The sequence below is a fragment of the Loxodonta africana genome, chromosome 3 (genome assembly GCF_030014295.1).
Source record: "Loxodonta africana isolate mLoxAfr1 chromosome 3, mLoxAfr1.hap2, whole genome shotgun sequence".
In the NCBI taxonomy this organism is placed as follows: domain Eukaryota; kingdom Metazoa; phylum Chordata; class Mammalia; order Proboscidea; family Elephantidae; genus Loxodonta; species Loxodonta africana.
The window spans coordinates 211,230,500-211,249,712 of NC_087344.1; the positions used below are offsets into that span (position 1 = coordinate 211,230,500).

The following is a 19,213-nucleotide window of genomic DNA, read 5'->3' on the forward strand; positions in this document are numbered from 1 at the left end:
CAATCCTGATGCCCTGTTCTTCTTCATATAGTCCAGTTTCTTGGATTATTTGCTCAGCATACAGATTGAATAGGTATGGTGAAAGAATACAACCCTGCCGCACACCTTTCCTGACTTTAAACCGATCAGTATCCCCTTCTTCTGTCCCGACAACTGCCTCTTGATCTATATAAAGGTTCCTCATGAGCACAATTAAGTGTTCAGGAACTCCCTTTCTTTGCAATATTATCCATAGTTTGTTATGATCCACACAGTTAAATGCCTTTGCGTAGTGAATAAAACACAGGTAAACATCCTTCTGGTATTCTCTGCTTTCAGCCGGGATCCATCTGACATCAGCAATGATATCCCTGGTTCCATGTCTTCTTCTGAAACCAGCCTGAATTTCTGGTAGTTCCCTGTCGATATACTGCTGCAGCCATTTTTGAATAGCAAAGTTTTGCTTGCGTGTGATATTAATGATATCACAAGAGCCAAAATATGACCTTGAGTACATCCCACCTGAATTTAGAAACCATCTGAAGAATAGATTTGACACATTGAACGCTAGTGACCGAAGACCAGATGAGTTGTGGAATGACATCAAGGACATAATACATGAAGAAAGGAAGAGGTCATTGAAAAGACAGGAAAGAAAGACAAACCAAGATGGATGTCAGAGGAGACTCTGAAACTTCCTCTCAAACATCGCGCAGCTAAAGACAAAGGAAGAATTGATGAAGTGAAAGAACTGAACAGAAGATTTCAAAGGGCAGCTCGGGAAGACAAAGTAAAGTATTACAATGACATGTGTAAAGAGCTGGAGATGGAAAACCAAAAGGGAAGAACACACTTGGCGTTTCTCAAGCTGAAAGAACTGAAGAAAAAATTCAAGCCTCGAGTTGCAGTAGTGAAGGATTCTATGGGGAAAATATTAAATGACACAGGAAGCCTCAAAAGAAGATGGAAGGAATACACAGAGTCATTATACCAAAAAGAATTAATCGATGTTCAGCCATTTTAAGAGATAGCATACGATCTGGAACCGATGATACTGAAGGAAGAAGTCCAAGCCGCTGAAGGCATTGGCGAAAAACAAGGCTCCAGGAATTGATGGAATATCAATTGAGATGTTTCAACAAACAGATGCAGTGCTGGAGGTGCTCACTCATCTATGCCAAGAAATATGGAAGATAGCTTCTTGGCCAACTGACTGGAAAAGATCCATATTTATGCCTATTCCCAAAAAAGGTGATCCAACCAAATGTGGGAATTATAGAACAATATCATTAATATCACATGCAAGCAAAATTTTGCTGAAGATTTTTCAAAAATGGCTGCTAACTACATTAGCCTCTTTGAACTCAAACTTCTGTTGCTTCGACTCAGTGAGACCCTTGGGCTCTATTTGTGTTTCCCATATGTATCCTGGGGCCTGAAAACTGCCTCCAGGCAGTAAGATAGGGCAGTCATTGGGCCGACCTCATTCGTTTCTCTTCTCTCAGGAACCATAGTCCTGTGCTGCCTGCCTTCCAGTATCTGAAAGCTGTTGTGTCATAGATTCTGCGTAGTTTCTAGTTGTTCAAGGTGGGAGGATACATCTGGTTCCTGTTCTTCCTCTTGGCTAGAACTCATTATACTTTTTAAAAGGTCATTCAGGAGAAACACTTTGAAATTTACCTTTTTAGGAATGTTAATTCGACTGCACTATATTCACAGAGGAGCCCTGGTGGCACAGTGGTTGAGAGTTCGGCAGCTAACCAAAAGGTCGGCAGTTTGAATCCACCAGCTTGGAAACCCTATGGGGCTGTTCTGTTCTCTCCTATAGGGTCACTATGAGTAAGAATTGACTCAATGGGGAGTTTTTTTTTTTTTGGTATGTTCACGGGGAGAGAGACCTTAGAAAGATAGATGTACTAGAAGATAATTGCAAATAATCAAAGTGTGCCTTGATAAGGTACTACATGAAAATGTGGTAGTGGTAGGAATGGAGATGAGGGGACCTATCTGAAAAATATTTTTGCAGGAAAAATATACAAGACTTGGGAACTGATTGATGTGTGGGATAGGAGTGGGAAAGAAGTGAAACATGACTTTAAAATTAGTGATACAGTGATCCAATTGAAGGAAGGGTAAAAGATTATTAAATTCTCTTGACTCTTTTATATCATAGGAGATGGTGACAGAAATGTATTCTGGGCCTTGTGTGGCAATGGAGATTCAGCAAAATAATTCTACGAAGACATTTCGGGAATTCTGTGGGCCTGCTGATCCTGTAAGTAATTGTTTAAAATATTAATCAAGTTTGTGTTTTCCATTCACTAGAGATTTCAGTAGGTTTTGAATTTGTTCTTTAAATAAAATAATGTAAGAGAATTTGTTCGCATTTCATGATAAAAGTTAGTATAATAGACAAAGATTTTATTCAAAATACCGTTTTACATAATTAATTATTTATGTAATAGGCTAAGAAAAACTGAATTTTGTATTAGTCTAGCAACAATATAGAATGGGCAGAAACTTTTATTGAGACACTTTCTTTTATTGTTCCTTCTTGCCAAATTGTCTAATTAAGTAAATTTTGTGAACTCTGTGATAAAAGTTATCTAAGGTATTATCCTTTAACCTCTGAGGCCAGAAATAAAGCTCTTAGTGTGAACAATATTAATATGGGGACCTCAAAACATACATAAGTATGAGCAGTGGGTATTAATGTGAAACTTGTTTATTCTCTAGTATACCTTTCAGCTTGCTTTGGTTTTTCTTTCTAAGGGTATTTGGTGGCAGGGGCAGTTCAAATCCACCAGATGCTCCTTGGATACCCTATGGGGTAGTACTACTCTGTCCTGTAGAGTCGATATGAGTCAGAATTTTGACTCGAGGGCAGTGGGTTTGTTTTTTCTCTTTTTTTTTTTTCTTGGAGCTGAAAAACAGATGTAGCATTAGCGTACATATGAGAAGCCTCCAGGCAAATGTTGTACTGAATAGCATTATGGGAAGTGCTACTAATTTTAAACACTACTTACAATTTAAATTTACTCTCTTTCCTTTATTTCTCCATCACCTGTAAATAGTTTATTGAAGATAAGCAGCCAATTCCATTCAGTTTAGTTAGGATAACATTTATTGAGTCTGCTTAAATGTGAGATACTAAGTCACAGCACCTATTAAGGACTCATCTTTGTGAGACAGCTGGTAGATCAAGCCCAGTGGAGAAGGACAGTACACCTGTTGTCAGTGATCCGAGTACGCACATAGATATCTTTTAGAACACGTACAGGACAATGTACAAATAAGGACAAAATACTGTTGGTGCAGGTAAATAATAAAAAAAAAATAATAATAAAAAACTATAAATGCTGAAGGGCTGTTTAGTAGTGGAGCAATTAACATGACCTGGGTGTATTTGGAAAATGTAAACAGGGATTTGGAAGCAGAATCGGGGCACAGAGAGAATAGAAATCACTCTAAAGCACATACCGGCATACCTCATTTTGTTACACTTTGCAGGTATTGCATTTTTTACAAATTAAAGGTTTGTGGCAACCCTGTGTTGAGCAGGCCTATCGGCACCGTTTTTCCGACAGCATGTACTCACTTCATGTCTGTATCAGGTTTTGGTAATTCTCACGGTATTTCAAACTGTTTCATTATTGTACCTGTTATGGTGATCAGTGATCTTTGATGTTACTACTGTAATTGTTTTAGGACGCCATGAACCATACCCATGTAAGGCAGCAAACATAACAAATGTATGTGATCTGACTGCTGTACCAAATGGCCATTCCCCCGACTCTCTTCCTCTCCTCGGGACTCCCTATTCCCTGAGACACAACAGTATTATATTAATAACCCTATAGTGGCCTCTAAGTGTTCAAGTGAAAGGAAGTATTGCCGTCTCTAACTTTAAATCAAAAGCTAGAAATGATTAAGCTTAGTGAGGAAGGCATGTTAAAAGCCAAGATAGGCCAAAAGCTGGCCTCTTGAGCAAACATTTAGCCAAGCTGTGAATGCAAAGGAAAAGTTCTCGAAGGAGATTAAAAGTGCTGCTCCAGTGAACACATGAATGTTAAGACAGTAAAACAGCTTCGTGTCTGATATGGAGAAAATTGTAGGGTTCCAGATAGAAGAGTCAAGATTCTTTTAAGCTAAAGCATTAATCCAGAGCAAGGCCCTAACTCTCTTCAATTCTCTGAAGGCTGAGAGAGGTGAGGAAGCTGCAGAAGAAAAGTTTGAAGCTAGCAGAGGTTGGCTCATAAGGCTTAAGGAAAGAAGCTGTCCCCATAACATAAAAGTTCAGGGCGAAGCGGCAAGTGTGGGTGTATCAGCTGCAGCAGGTTGTCCCGGAGACCTAGCGAAGGTAACGGCTGCAGGGGGCTACACTAGAGAACAGATTCTCAGTATAGACAAAACAGCCTCGTATTGGAAGAAGATGCCATCTAGGACTTTAAAAGCTAGAGAGGAGAAGTCAGTGTCTGACTTCAAAGCTTCAAACAACTGGCTGACTCTCTTCTTAGGGGCTAATGCAGCTGGTGACTTTAACGTGAAGCCAGTGCTCATTCACCATTCTGAAAATCCTAGAGCCCTTAAGAATTATGCTAAATCTACTCTGCCTGTGCTCTACGAATGGAACAACAAAGCTGGATGGCAGCACATCTGTTTATAACATAGTTTACTGGATATTTTAAGCCCACTGTGGAGACCTACTGTGTAGAAAAAAAGATTCCTTTCAAAATATTATGCTTGTTGACAATGAATCTGGTCACTCAAGAGCTCTGATGGAGAGTCTCAAGGAAATTAATGCTGTTTTCATGCCTGTTAACACAACATCCATTCTGCAGCCCCTGGATCAAGGAATAATTTTGACTCTCAAGTCTTATTATTTAAGAAATACATTTTGTAAGGCAACAGCTGCCATAGGTAGTGACTCTTTGATGGATCTGAGTGAAGTAAATTGAAAACCTTCTGGAAAGAATTTACCTTTATAGATGCCGTTAAGAACATTTGTGATTCATGGGAGAAGTCAGAATATTAACATTAACAGGAATTTGGAAGAAGTTGATTCCAGCTTTCATAGATGAGTTTGAGGGGTTCAAGACTTCCGTGGAGGAAGTAACTATAGGAAGTATCCTCTTCTGGCTTACATAATTTCTGATAAGATGTCTGTTGTCTTCTTTATCTTTTTTCTTCTGTTATGTGATGTGATTTTTTTTTTTTGTCGGCCTATTTTTAGGGGTTTTTTTTCCTTTACTTTTTATTACTCTAAGATGTAGAGCTACCTTTTAATGTTATTTAAAAGGAGGTTCTGTGGCAGCACATATTTCTATATATCATCCCAGTATTATTGGACAGTGCCAGTTGCTGTTGAGTTGAATCTAACTCATGATGACCCCCTGTGTGTCAGAGTAGAACTGTATTCCATAGGGTTTTCAATGGCTGTGGTCTTTCAGAAGTAGATAACCAGGCCTTTCTTCTGAGGTGCCTCTGGGTGGATTTGAACTGCCAACCTTTAGTTAGTAGCCAAGCACTTAGCTGTTTGTGCCAACCAAGGAAGCCTTATTGGACAATTAGAGTTTTTAATGTAATCAGTATGTTTGTCCACTAAAAGTTAATCATCCGTGACTGGAAGCCAGAGCCCTTCCTTTGACTTTTGTGACAATAGTTCTTGCCTGGTTCTTCTCTGTCATGCTGACTCGTCTACCTTGGTCCCCGTGCTGGACTTTAACTGTCTGTCTTTTAGGTGAGGGTATTCTGAGGATCTCTTCCTTTTGTCTCCTCAGAGCCTGTAAGAGACTCTTCCCTGGGTGAAAACCTTAACACTAATATAACAGCATGTTACACCCTACCAGTTAATATGCCGATGGCTCCAAAACCCGCGGCTCCCGCGCAGACCTTTCTCCTGTGCTGCACACGCTTGTGAAACGCAGTGTTTCCTACACGTTTCTCCCTTCTCCTGTCTTTGTGACCGCCACTAATGTCCCCTGTCTGTACGCTGGGTGTCATCTGAAACTCCTTCCTGTCACCCAGACGCATCTATTGGTGTCTTAAGCCCTGTAACATGCCTCCTTAGTGTCTGTTTATCTTCATCTCCAGCACTATGTAGTTTACTACTTACCCTCACTATTGCTTTTCTCTCGTAGATTTTCTCTGGTTTGTGATGTCTTACCCTGCATGTGCATCTCCAACGTTCCTGACACAGCATTATTTCTAAAATGTAGAAACTTAGTGCTCCCTGATCTAAAAACCTGCAGTGACTCCCTGTTGCTTACAGATAAAGTTCACTTTCTCTAGGAGGGTGTGTAAAGTCCTCCACAAGAGATGGCCCTTGCTATTTCTAGCCTCATTTCTTTCTTCTTTTTTTTTCTTTCTTTGTTTTTTTAAATTTTGGCTAAAGTATACACAGCCAAAAATATACCGTTTTAACAGTTTCTACATGTACAATTCAGTGACGTTGGTTACATCCTTCAAGATGTGTTCCCCTTCATACTGCCCTTTTCAGCATTATCCTACCACCATATGGTGGCTAAGGCTGTGTGTCAGCTTGGCTGGGCCGTGATTCTCAGCGGTTTGGCAGTTACGATGTAGTTTGGCAGTTGTGTAGTGATGTAACCACTTCCATGATGAGATCTGATATAATATGATTACTTCCATGATGGGATCTGCTATGAGTAGCCAGTCAGTTGAAAGGGAGTTTCCTGCATCCAATACATGTGGACTTTCTGTCAAGGTTCGCAGGCTTTTGCTTGCTCTGGATCCTGCAACTGGCTCCTGTTCACCTGACGTCCAGTTCTTGGGACTTGAGCTAGCAGCTTATGTGCCAGTCTTGGGATTTGTTGACCTCTGCAGCCTGTGAGCCAGAGGCCTGTTGTCTGACCTTCTCTTGAGTTCACCAGCCCCTGCAGCTAGTGAGTCAGGAGAAGCCCCTAGCCTGATCCACACTGATTTTCCAGTCTCTACACCTTCGTGAGCCATTTCCTTGATATACATCTCTCTCTATATATATATGTATATATATAGATGCTTCACTGGTTTTCCTTCTTTAGAGAACTCATCCTAAGACACACCATATATCTTAAACTGATTGCCTCCTAAGCTCTCATCCAACCTTTTGAGTTGCCATTGTCAGTGTGCTGTCCCTTAGTTAATTCTTTTAAAAAGTACATGCTCAAAGCAGAAGTACTTTACTAATTACAATAAGCTGGTTTGTTGTTTTTTGGGGTTTTTTTTTTGTTGTTGTTGTTGTTCAAAGAAGACTGCAGGGAATAGTTTTGCTTAAGGTTTAAAGTTTAAAGATTATCTCAGAGCAGTAGTTTCAGGGGTTTATCTAGCCTTGATGGACCCAGAGAGTCTGGATCCCATTGAGAATTTGAAATTCTGTTCCTCATTTTTGCCCCTTTTGATCAGGATTCTTCTATAGAAACTTTGATCAAAACAGTGACAGTAACCAGTCACCATCCAGTTATTCTGGTTCTAGCTTTATTTCTTGTTGCTTTTTTTTTTTTTTTTTTGGTCTCTCTTTTTGTCCCCCACATTTGTACTCTGTATCAAACTGTTTATTCTTAATCAGTAAACAACACTGTTTCACATTTCTGTTCCTTTCTTCACTCTGCTCCTGTTTTTATAGTGCCCTTCTCTTACTGGCATAAGAACCTCCTTAACTATTGAGACTTTGCCCAGGCGCCTCGGAACTATTTCCTGGCCACCCCAGCCTCACACAGAATTGGCCACTTCCTCTTTTGTGCCGTCACTGTACAATGTAAATACTGTTTTCATATCACCTGTTAAACTTTACTGTTCTAATTAATTTATAGTCTGTCTATTCCATGAGGGCCTGCCCTGAAGATGATGTTTTATTAACCTTAGTGTTCCTAGCTACTACCAGAGTACCTAGAATGTAGAAAGTGCTCAGTAAATAGTTGTTGGAGGAGCAGACAAATGGACGGACATGTTTAGAGTCACTGAACATAAAAATGAGTGAATATTTCATACATGATATAGTCCTATTGTTAAAGAAAAGGAAAAATGCCTAGAATTTCTCCAGGCCTTTGAATCTGCCTTATGTTTTCACCATTCTTACTGTGCTATGATATGATCTGTTAAATATTATATGAAATATGTATAAATGGATATAACCAGGAAATCTAAGACGGGAGGGACAGCCCGAGACAAGTTGTGAGACATTAAGCAGGATGAGGAGGTGGCTGCTGTGGTTTCCCTGTGGAAGGATGATCTGGCCTGGTGTGTCAGATCCTGAGCAGAAAGCGGACAGCATGTGACCCAGGTGTGCTGCCTGCCTCAGGGAGTCAGAGCCTGATCGGGCAAAGAAGGCATTCCTGTGTGGAGGCAGCCCAGTGCAAGTTGGCGTATCTGCATGGGGGGTGGGTGGTGATAGAGGTGGGAGATTGGTTACATACAGAGGAATTAATCAAATTAGTAAAAAGAATAAATAAAGGTAAATAAGGGGAATGGGAGCCATATTTCTCCCAGAGAAGGGAGGTACAAATACAGAAAAGGAGAAAACTGAAATAAACCCTGTGGTATTAGATTGAATTGAAGGTACTAATGTGAACTCATGATTTTGAACATATGTAGATAAATACAGAAATCAATCTGGATGTAAATGTGTGTGTTTGCACACAGAAATGTGCACACACGTCGTGTATGTTTGCACACCCATACACATATTCCTTAGCACTCTTCACACTAATCACAGTGCATGCCTGGTGCCCACATACTAAATACCATTCTTCACTATAAAAAACTGAGGCTACTTGGGGAAATGAAATGGCAAATTCCAGGGACGATCTTGGAACATCTTATTGTGCCGGAGTAATGGTGACACTTCAAAAGAATGCAGAAGCCAACTTGAAAGGTCTCCCACTAGTGAAATTGAAACCAATTTGAGCATTAAAGTAAATACCGAAGGCAACAAATTAAAACCCATTCACTAGTAAGAAACTGGACTCCATACAGATATAAATACATTAATAACCACTGCACCCCCAGGGCTCTAATAAATTTTTAAAAGTTTGATAAGGAACGGGATATATACATAGTTATAAAGTGCCTCTCCACAACATACTTAAGGAAAAGGATAACGTTACCATTACTGGTAGTTACTGGAGAAAACTATCATAAAATATATTTTAAATAGCTACCGTGAACAACAAGAATTAATCGTATATACCCCAAAGAATTGAAAACAGACACTCAGTCACACACATACAGGAATGTTCATAGCAGCACCACTCGCAATAACCAAAAGGTAGAAATATCCCCAATGTTTCTTAGCAGATGAATGGATAAACAAATTGTGGTATATCTGTAATTTTATGTTACAGGAATATCACCTTAATAAAAGTAAATAAATCTATAAAAATATTTTAAAATACAGCAATCAAAGTGAACATCATAGGTCAGGGAAAATCAAAATCATACACACGTGATAGAATGGAATGAGAAGAATATAACATTGCTTATGTGATCTCCCCAGCAAATGTTCATAAGGAATTCAGTTATGCAGAAATATCAGACACATTTATGGCCTGACATCTTTGGAAGTGTCAAGGTTGTAAAGTTGAAGAAAGACTGAGAAACTTCCAGACTGAGAGACACAGTAACTAAATGTAGCCTGTGATTCTGAATTTGGGGTCCCTTGACCATGAAAGACATCATTGGGTAATTGGTGAAAACTTCAGTGGGGTCTAAATATGGTTATTTTATTGTGGTTATGTAGGAAAATATTTATTTGTAGGAACTAGATATTGAAATATTTGGGGTTAATGGAGCATCAGATTGGCAACTTATTTTCATAGCAAAGTCCTCTGTACTATACTCTTACTTTTCTGTACATTTGTGGTTGTTTCCAAATAAATCTTAAAAATAAGTGAATAAATAAAATGTGATGGTCTCTAGAGTCAAGGCCAGCTCCACTGAAAAGTTGGAAAGAAGCAGATTATCTTCCTTGTCTCCTTCCTCCACTTTCCACTTTCTTTGGAGCTCAGGCCTAATCTTTATCTTTCTTCTTTACAGAACAGTCTCCGATCAGGTCAGGCAAATTCAGTCCCATGGAGATGCAGACTAATGCTTGGAATTAATACATTAGCACACCCTAGGGTCCCTTCCCCTCTCCTGTTTTGTTGCAGAGTGCATTGTTTTTGTCGTAAAAATAATTCCAATTTTAGAGCTTTAGGCCCCAGGAAACTGAGGGATTTCCTAGTTTTGCTTCATTCATTCACCCGTAAATACTTGAGTGCCTACTATGTGCCGGGTACTATTACTTAGATACTAGAGATACCAGTTTACTGGCAGACTTGTACAGTTGATCACTGTAAATAATTTACCTTGTTAATGCCTGAGGTAAATTATTATAACTAAGGTTAAGCATTCATACTCATTTAAAGAGAATTTTTAAATAGACATTAAATTAAGTTATTCACACTCAGAAGTACAGTTAAGCTGTTCTTGCACAGTGAGCTTGTGGTGAAGGAACGGGGTGGTGAGACTAGTAGACACAAGGTTGAGTGGGTGGGATCATGGATTATTAAATAGGCATTTTAACATGGTTTTCTCCTCCTGTAAAATGTATGCTGAATGTGCTTCACTGTGCTAGCAGAGTCATTTCAGCCTCACATTTGCAGTGCCATCGAGCTTCTGCTTGCTCGCGAGTTGGAGTTACATGAAGGCTGTCAGGGTTAGTTACTAGAGGGCTGCCTGCACTAGGGAAGGGGCCTCCTCAGCCCAAAGACAGCTGGACTACCTCCATCTCCCTCTCTGCCCTCCAGTATGGTAGCCACCTGTGGTTATATAAAGTAATTACAATTAAGTACACTTTAAGTTAGATTTAAAATTTAATTCTTTAGTTTCACTGACCACATTTCAAGTGTTCCATAATGTAATGTGGCTAATGGCTACCATGTTTGTGCAGATTTCAGAACATTTCTATCAGAAAATTCTGTTGGAGTGTTGGTCTAAAGTCTAGAGAACCCATTTTGTTCTTGTAAGTTTAAAAAATTTTTAAACACAAGGAATTTATGTGATTGCCTACTTTATCTCTCATTTAGTCCTCTGGGGCTTTACACTAAATTCTGTGGTTTTATAAATTATTTAATCAGTTTTAACTGGTGTTTAATTGCATATTAACTGTTCTTTGTTTACCTTGGCCTTCTATGTTTATTATTCACGTCTTAGCTTTTTATGGAATTGACTGGATGGCAATGGGTTTGTTTTTTGGTTCAGCTTTTTGTGTTTACAAGTTTTAGCTACTTTTTTGTGTCCTTTTTCTTATTTTCACTCCCGCTTCCTGTAGCTAAGCTGTCAGCAGCCTTTTTGATTGATCCCAATTTTTTCTGTGCTGATTGACCTAAGTAATGAAGATAGAATGAGGTTCCTACTTGGGGGTGGGAGTATTACGTGTACTAGCAGACTCCGTCAATTTCTATAGAGTTTTTTTTTTTTTTCCTGTATATCTATCAGTTCAGTCTCTGTAAGATGATCAGAAATCTATCAATTTTATGATATAAATTCTTTGTTAAGTGAGCAAGCCACTTAAACAGAACATGACATAGTAGAGGAAAGAGGTGGTGATAAAGTTCTTCAGTGTTTACTAACCATTTGTGTTTACCAGACACTGTGCTAAAAGCCGCTATATCATTGAATCTTCCCAGAAATCCTGTAAGAGTGTTATTGATCATTCCAATTTAAAGATGAGAAAACTGAGGTCCTTAGAGGTTGATGTCACACAGTTAATAAGTAACAGACTTGAACTATGTTTGACCCCAAAGCCTGTGATCTTGAACAGAGCTTCCTCTTCTGGACACTCAACGTAATGCCTCTGGATTAGTGACGGCAGGAGACTTTTCTGAGTCTTTTCATGTTTTTTTTTTTTTTTCATGTTTTCATGGATGTAGCTGTGCTAGAGGACCTGGGACCAGGTTTTTAAATTTTTCACAAATGAACTTGGCATCCTATCTGCTAATAATCGTGGCCAGTATCAAATCATACTGAGTTTTGGATCTTTTTGTTACATTGGGTTGTCGTGTACCGATCTTAAAATCAAATGAAATGATTACCTGTGGAAAGTGGTCAGCTGCTCCTCCTGTGCTGTGATCCCTGAACCAGGATGTTCCTGTTTTAAAGCCTTTACACTGGCAGTCCCCAGTGGTTGGCATGCTCTTCTACCAGATAGCCACATGGCTAATTCCTTTACCTTCTTCAGGTCTCTGCTTCGATGTGACCTTCCCAATGAAATGTACACTGACCATCTTATGTGATATTGGAACATGCCTCTCTCACTTAAATTCCCCTTCCCCATAGTACTTAATCATACTCTGTGATTTACTTATTTATTATGGTTTTTTGTTTTTAAATGCGTAGGGAAAATATTTAGGTAGTATAAAGAAAGGGAAAGTTGTTCTACTTCCAATAATTAATTAGCAGTGATATTATTATGATTATCATGGGCAATAAGCGTGTCACTTTCTATATCCAGACATCCCAGGGCACTGGTCAGTATTGTACTCTCACTGGGCTAATAATGCCTTAGCTTACTCATCACTTCCCAGTCATGTTCCTGCTTTCAAAAGCTCAAGGGAAGGTGCTAAGCTAATATCCTGCAACCTTGAAAAAAATGAGCCCTCTCTTTCTTTGTTTCAGTATGGCATTAACACCTATCACTTCTTCATACACGAAAATAAACAACACCCCTGTATGTTAAAGGGGCCCTGGAGAAAATTACAGACTTTTGCCTTCTCTTCAAATAAAATAATCCTAAGAAGGAAACCTTGCTTCATGCCCAGTGTCTTCTTTCCTAGTCAAAGAATCTTTGAAGTGCTTATGGGAATTTAACTTGGAGTTATTATCATTTTTTGAAAAGGCAAAAAATCAAACAAAAGAAACCTAAGAGACTTAGAGGAGCCACCACAGGTCCGTAGTCACATTTTCAAACCAGACTGCCTACTTCTTTACCGGATTCAGAGAGGACTTTAGAGAAAAGAGCCCCCAGTTTTGTTTTTTTTTTTTAAAGGATTAATGATGGAGAACAGTATCAAGACTTTTTTTCTAAGGGGACCACCCCATTAAAATTCTGTTTCATGAGATGACTCCCTGTTCAAACCACTTGTCTCCAGTAAACCTTCCTTTCACCTTATAAAACACTTTCTTACTGAAATTATCTATGCCTGGCTTGTCTCCCAACTTTGAAAATGTGATGAGGACTAAGGTTTCCTTATCTTCTGTGTGAACTTTAAAATTCTCAGAAGACTTAACCGTGTGTATAGATCTGCAAGAGATGTGCTTGTGTACGTCAGAAGGTAGCTGACTGCTGTGGACATTCCTGTACTCACACCGCCTGGTAGTTCTGTTACAAAGGGAATGGACAGCGCTGGGCATTCTGGAGACTCTGCTAGTTCACAGAGCCATCACTGTGCTTGTGTATATGTTTCCTTTCAATTTTGTGTATATATTTTCCTGCAAGAGATTTTGCCAATTTTGTGAGACAGCTGTGCTGGCAAACAACTGAGGTGATTTTAACTTGGGCCTCTGTGTGATCAAGATGGGTCTTCTTTTCACCAGAGCTAAACAGTGATAGGAGCCCTGGTGGTGCAGTGGTTAAGAGCTTGGCTCCTAACCAAAAGGTCAGCAGTTAGAATCCACCGGCGGCTCCTTGGAGACCGCACGGAGCAGTTCTACTCTGTCCTATAGGGTCACCGTGAGTTGGAATCAACTCAACAGCAGGAGGTTTGGTTTTGGTTTAAAACAGTGATCTAGATCTCTTTGGATAGTCAACCAGCTTAAGCCCAGGGAAATTTCTTCAGTTCTTATTCTTTTTCTTTAACATTTTATATATTTTAAAGGTTGTTGTCATTGTTGTTAGTTGCTGTTGAGTTCCCTTTGACTCGTGATGACCTTGTATAAAACAGGAGCAAACATTGCCTAGTCATGCACTGTCTCCATGATATTTGATATATTTGAGCTCATTGTTGAAGTTATGTGTCAGTCCATCTCAATGAGGGTTTCCCTCGTTTTCGCTGATCCTCTCATTTACCAAACATGATTTCTTTCTCTAGTGATTGGTCTTTCCTGATGGCAACGGTCAAAGTAAGCAAGACAAGGACTCGCTATTCTCACAATTATTTGGTTATAATTCCTACCTTCAGGAAGAAAAAAAAGAAGATGAACAATTCACAGAAAAAATACCTATTTCACATAATATATGCTCAGCCTTGTTGATCAGGGAAATGCATATTAAGACAGAATGATATATATATTTTTTTAAACCAGTGGGATTGGCAAAACATAAAAAGATAAAATCTAGTGTTGGCAAAAATGTGGTGGAAAAGACACTCTAGATTGTACTGTGGATGAGATGTTGTTCATTTTTATACTTTCCTGTATTTTCTAAGTATTTTATAATGAGTTTGTGTCTCTTTTATAAAGGAAAAATACACTGAGAAAAAATTAGCAGTGCTGCCTAAAAACAATACTAGGTAAAAATATTTTCTCTTCAAGTGTAGATAGCAATAAAGGGTTTAGTACAATTAGCTCAAAAAAGTGCATAATACGTGCCGGAAAATTCTTTTATTTCACTACATCTATTTATTTTTAATTTCTTTTGCTTGTGTTAAATAACAAGCAGTTGAAAAGCTTGTTGAAGATAATAACTCTGTGAACGTAAAGAGATGACTCAATGTTATCTAACCAGGAGAGTGACAAGGCATCTGACTTTTACTTTATGTATTTTTCCATGAAAATTGAAACAAAGATGTGTTCAAATGTAATATTAATGTTTTAACAGCAATATTTCGCTGAAAAGGAGGCAATGTAATTCAGATTTACAAGTCAGATGTTCAGAAATTTATATATCCCTGTCCTGTAACGTGTGAACTTTTTAAGTAAATTAACTTAAAATGAAAATGTTTTCTCTTTTTTTCGTTGTTCCAGTGAACTTTAGGAAATGAGAGTAGAGCAATAAAATTACAGTTCTTTTTAAGTAGATATTTATGTTCTATTAATTTTTTTTTTCCCCTGTAAATGTATTAGCATGAAATCTCTTAGTTTTTAGGCTTTTCACACACTGGCGGTTTGTGGTTGAGGGGGCAGATGAGTTAAAATATCCTTCTTTTTCATATTTTCACATTTGCTACAGAGATGTCCACTTTGCCTTTACTTGGTATGGTCATGGTTTCTAAAGCATGTTTATTATTCCCAGATTTGATGAGTTCAGAGCAGTATTATTACTGTTTCTAGTTTTAAATATTTCAGAATTTATTTAAAAAATCAAAGGCAAATGTGACCATTACTTCTGTTGTTCAGACTCTTCGTCAGTGTTGTCTGTATAATTTTATGATGCGTAACCACCTTTCTGTTTCTGCTTATTGACTGAAAGCAGTTCAGAAATGCATAGTTCTCCGCTTCTTGGAAACCTCATGGGGCAGTTCTACTTTGTCCTCTCGGGTCACTATGAGTTGCAGTCAACTCAATGGCAATTTTTTGTTTTTTTCCCCAGTGAAGATGGCTTGGAATTTTGTTAAGGGTGAGAAATATCAAGTCGTTCTATCAGTGATCATTAAGCTATTAATACCTTTTCAAGCTAACTAAGAAAAAAGATGTTTATTTCTCGGCTAGTAGCAGCGTTGTACCAAACTTTGACTTTAAAAGCATTCAAATTTTAAATTATTATAAATATAATAGGGGTTTGACACAAGACAGATGCTTTAACTGGATTAATACATTCATTGCTGTGGCTAAGTAATAAACGAGTTAAGATGCTGTAAATATGCCGTAGAAGTAGAAGGTATTGCTAAATGGTTTAAGACAGTGAATGACATACCTTATGATAATAACTGACATGGAGCAAATTTAATCATGGCTGGTGCTTCGTTTGTTAATTAAATAACATAATTCATCCTTGCCTATAAGCACTAATACCTGTACCCAAGTTCAACAATAATCAAAATAGATCTATCTAGTTATGAACTGATACTGGATCATTAATTTAAAAACAAAAGTAACGTACTTTTATTTCCTTGTTCCTTTTTGATTAGTTTTTGAGAAATCTCTATGGAAGAAGCATGAATGAATGCAGCTTTCTTAGCCTAGTGCTGTGCTGAACAGCACAAAGTAGTTAGCATTTATTGAGCAGTTACTGTGATCCAGGCACTGCCAGTATTTCATATGTGATAATTCCTTTGATTCTCATACTAACCCAATGAGGTAGATAACATGCTTATCCAGTGTTTACAAGTGAGAAAACAGAGGCAGAAAGAAGTAAGCAAATTTTCCTCAAGTTATACAGCCATTAAAAATAGAACTGAGGGAGGTGGGACCAAGATGGTGGAATAGACAGGTGCTTCCGGCGAGCCCTCTTACAACAAAGACTTGAAAAAACAAGTGAAATGAGTATATTTATGACAAGCTAGGAGCCCTGAACATCAAAGGCAAAGTTAGAAAACAAAGTGAGCAGCAGGGGGTGGAAGAGATGGTTCAAAAGTGGAAAGGAGTTACTGGACTTGAATTGACAGGAGCCCTCAGGGACCCTTCCCTGGAGCGGCTGCAGCAGACTGATACTGCCATTCGTCCACAGTTTCCTCAGGGAGAAAGAACCAGCCACGCAGCCTACTCACACCTCTGGAACCAGAGAAGAACGGGGCTGTAGGCAAAACTGTCAACAACACACACAAAAAAGACAACAAAAATGATAGCAGTAAATTCATACCTATCCATAATTATTTTCCAGTTTCCAAGGAGCGCCTGGCAGATTCGAATTGCTGACCCTTTGGTTAGCAGCCGTAGCACTTAACCACTACACCACGTGCTCCTTGGAAGCTCTGTGGGGCAGTTCTACTCTGTTCTATACAGTCACTATGAGTCAGAATCAACTCGACGGCACTGGGTTCTGGTGTTATCCATAATTATGCTCAATGTAAATGGACTAAATGCACCAATAAAGAGAGAGTGGCAGAAGTGATTAAAAAACACCATCCGTCTATATGCTGCCTACAAGAGACGCACCTTATTAGACTTAGAGACACAAAGAAACTAAAAGGATGGAAAAAAGTATATCAAGCAAACAACAATCAAAAAAGAGCAGAAGTGGCAATATTAATTTCTGACAAAATAGACTTTAAAGTTAAATCCATCATAAAGGATAAGGAAGGACACTAATGATTAAAGGGACCATATATCAGGAGTATATAACCATAGTAAGTATTTATGCACCCAGTGACAGGGCTGCAAGATACATAAAACACTGTATCAGCATTGAAAAGTGAGATAGCTCCACAATAATAGTAGGAGACTGTAACACAGTACTTTCGGTGAAGGACAGGACATCCAGAAAGAAGCTCAATAAAGACACAGAAGATCTAAATGCCACAGTCAACCAACTTGACCTCATAGACATATACAGAACACTCCACCCAAAAGCAGCCAAGTATACTTTCTTTTCTAGTGCATATGGAACATTCTCTAAAATAGACTGCATATTAGGTCATAAAGCAAGCTTAGCAGAATCCAAAACATTGAAATATTACAAAGCATCTTCTCTGACCATAATGCCATAAAAGTGGAAATCAATAACAGAAAAAGCAGGGAAAAGAAATCAAACACTTGGAAACTGAACAATACCCTGCTCAAAAAAGACTGGATTATAGAAGACATTAAGGATGGAATAAAGAAATTCATAGAATCCTATGAGAATGAAAACACTTCCTATCAGAACCTTTGGGACACAGCAAAAGTGGTACTCAAAGGCCAATTTATATCAATAAATACACACATCCAAAAAGGAGAAAGGGACAAAATCAAAGAATTATCCCTACAACTTGGACAGATAGAGAGCAACAACAACAACAAAAAAAAACCCTTAGGCACCAGAAGAAAGCAAATAATAAAAATTAGAGCAGAACTAAATGAAATAGAAAAAAAGAAAAACAATTGAAAGAATTAAGACCAAAAGCTGGTTCTTTGAAAAAAATCAATAAAATTATAAACCATTGGCCAAACCGACAAGAGAAAAACAGGAGAGGAAGCAAATAACCGAAATAAGAAATGAGATGGGCGATATTACAACAGACCCAACTGAAATTAAAAGAACGTTATCAGATTATTGTAAAAAAATGTACTGTAACAAATTTGAAAACCCAGAAGAAATGGCTGAATTCCTAGAAACACACTACCTACCTAAACTAACACAGAGGTAGAACAACTAAATAGACCCACAGTGAAAGGAGAGATTGAAGAGGTAATGAAACAACTCTCAACAAAAACAAAGTCCTGGCCTGGACAGCTTCACTGGAGAGTTCTACCAAACTTTCAGAGAAGAGTTAACACCACCACTACTAAAGGTTTTTCAGAGCTTAGAAAATGATGGAATATTGCCAAACTCATTCTATGAAGCCAGCATATCCCTGATACCAAAACCAGGTAAAGATACTACAAAAAAAGAAGATTACAGACCTATATCCCTCATGAACTTAGATGCAAAAATCCTCAACAAAATTCTAGCCAGTAGAATTCAACAACATATCAAAAAAATAATTCACCAAGACCAAGTGGGATTTATATCAGGTATGCAGGGATGGTTCAACATTAGAAAAACAATTAATGTAATCCATCTTATAAATAAAAGACAAGAGTCACATGATTTTATCAATTGATGCAGAAAAGACATTTGACAAAGTTCAACACCCACTCATGATAAAAATGTAGAACTAAATTGAAATTCACAAAAAAGAACCCAACTTACTGGTCTCCCAGAGACTGAAGGAACCCCTGAGACTCTGGCCCCCAGACAACCTGCTAGCTCAGAACTGAAGCTGTTCCCAAAGTCTGTCTTTCAACCAAAGATTAGACAGGCCTATAAAACAAACAGTAATACCCATGAGGAATGTGCTTCTTTATTCAATCAAGTATATATGAGACCAAATGGGCAACACCTGTTCCAAAGCAAAGATGAGAAGACAGGAAGGTACAGGAAATCTGGATGAATGGACATGGAGAACCCAGTGTGAAAAAGGAAAGGGGGAGAAAGCTAACAAATGACAGGATTGCAACCAATGTCACAAAACTGTTTAAATTTTTGAATGAAAAACTAATTTACACTATAAACTTTCACCTAAAACACAAGAAAAATTTTTTAAAAAGTAGGAAGTATGAAGCAAAAATACTTTTAATCTTGAATTTAAACTGAGTTTCTTAGGTATCTATCAGCTTTTGGTCAGTTTGGAACCCAATG

The 19,213-nt window shown here is 38.3% G+C and overlaps 1 protein-coding gene across 2 annotated transcripts in view; it reads left to right on the forward strand.

Moving 5' to 3' along the window:
* Positions 1-19,213, forward strand: part of NME7 (NME/NM23 family member 7) — a 349,164-nt gene that overhangs the window by 204,234 nt on the left and 125,717 nt on the right. For both annotated transcript variants that reach the window (XM_010594980.3, XM_023554271.2), the window contains one exon: positions 2,153-2,254. In XM_010594980.3, coding sequence (XP_010593282.2) covers positions 2,153-2,254 — 102 coding nt within the window. The remainder of the gene's footprint in view (positions 1-2,152; positions 2,255-19,213) is intronic.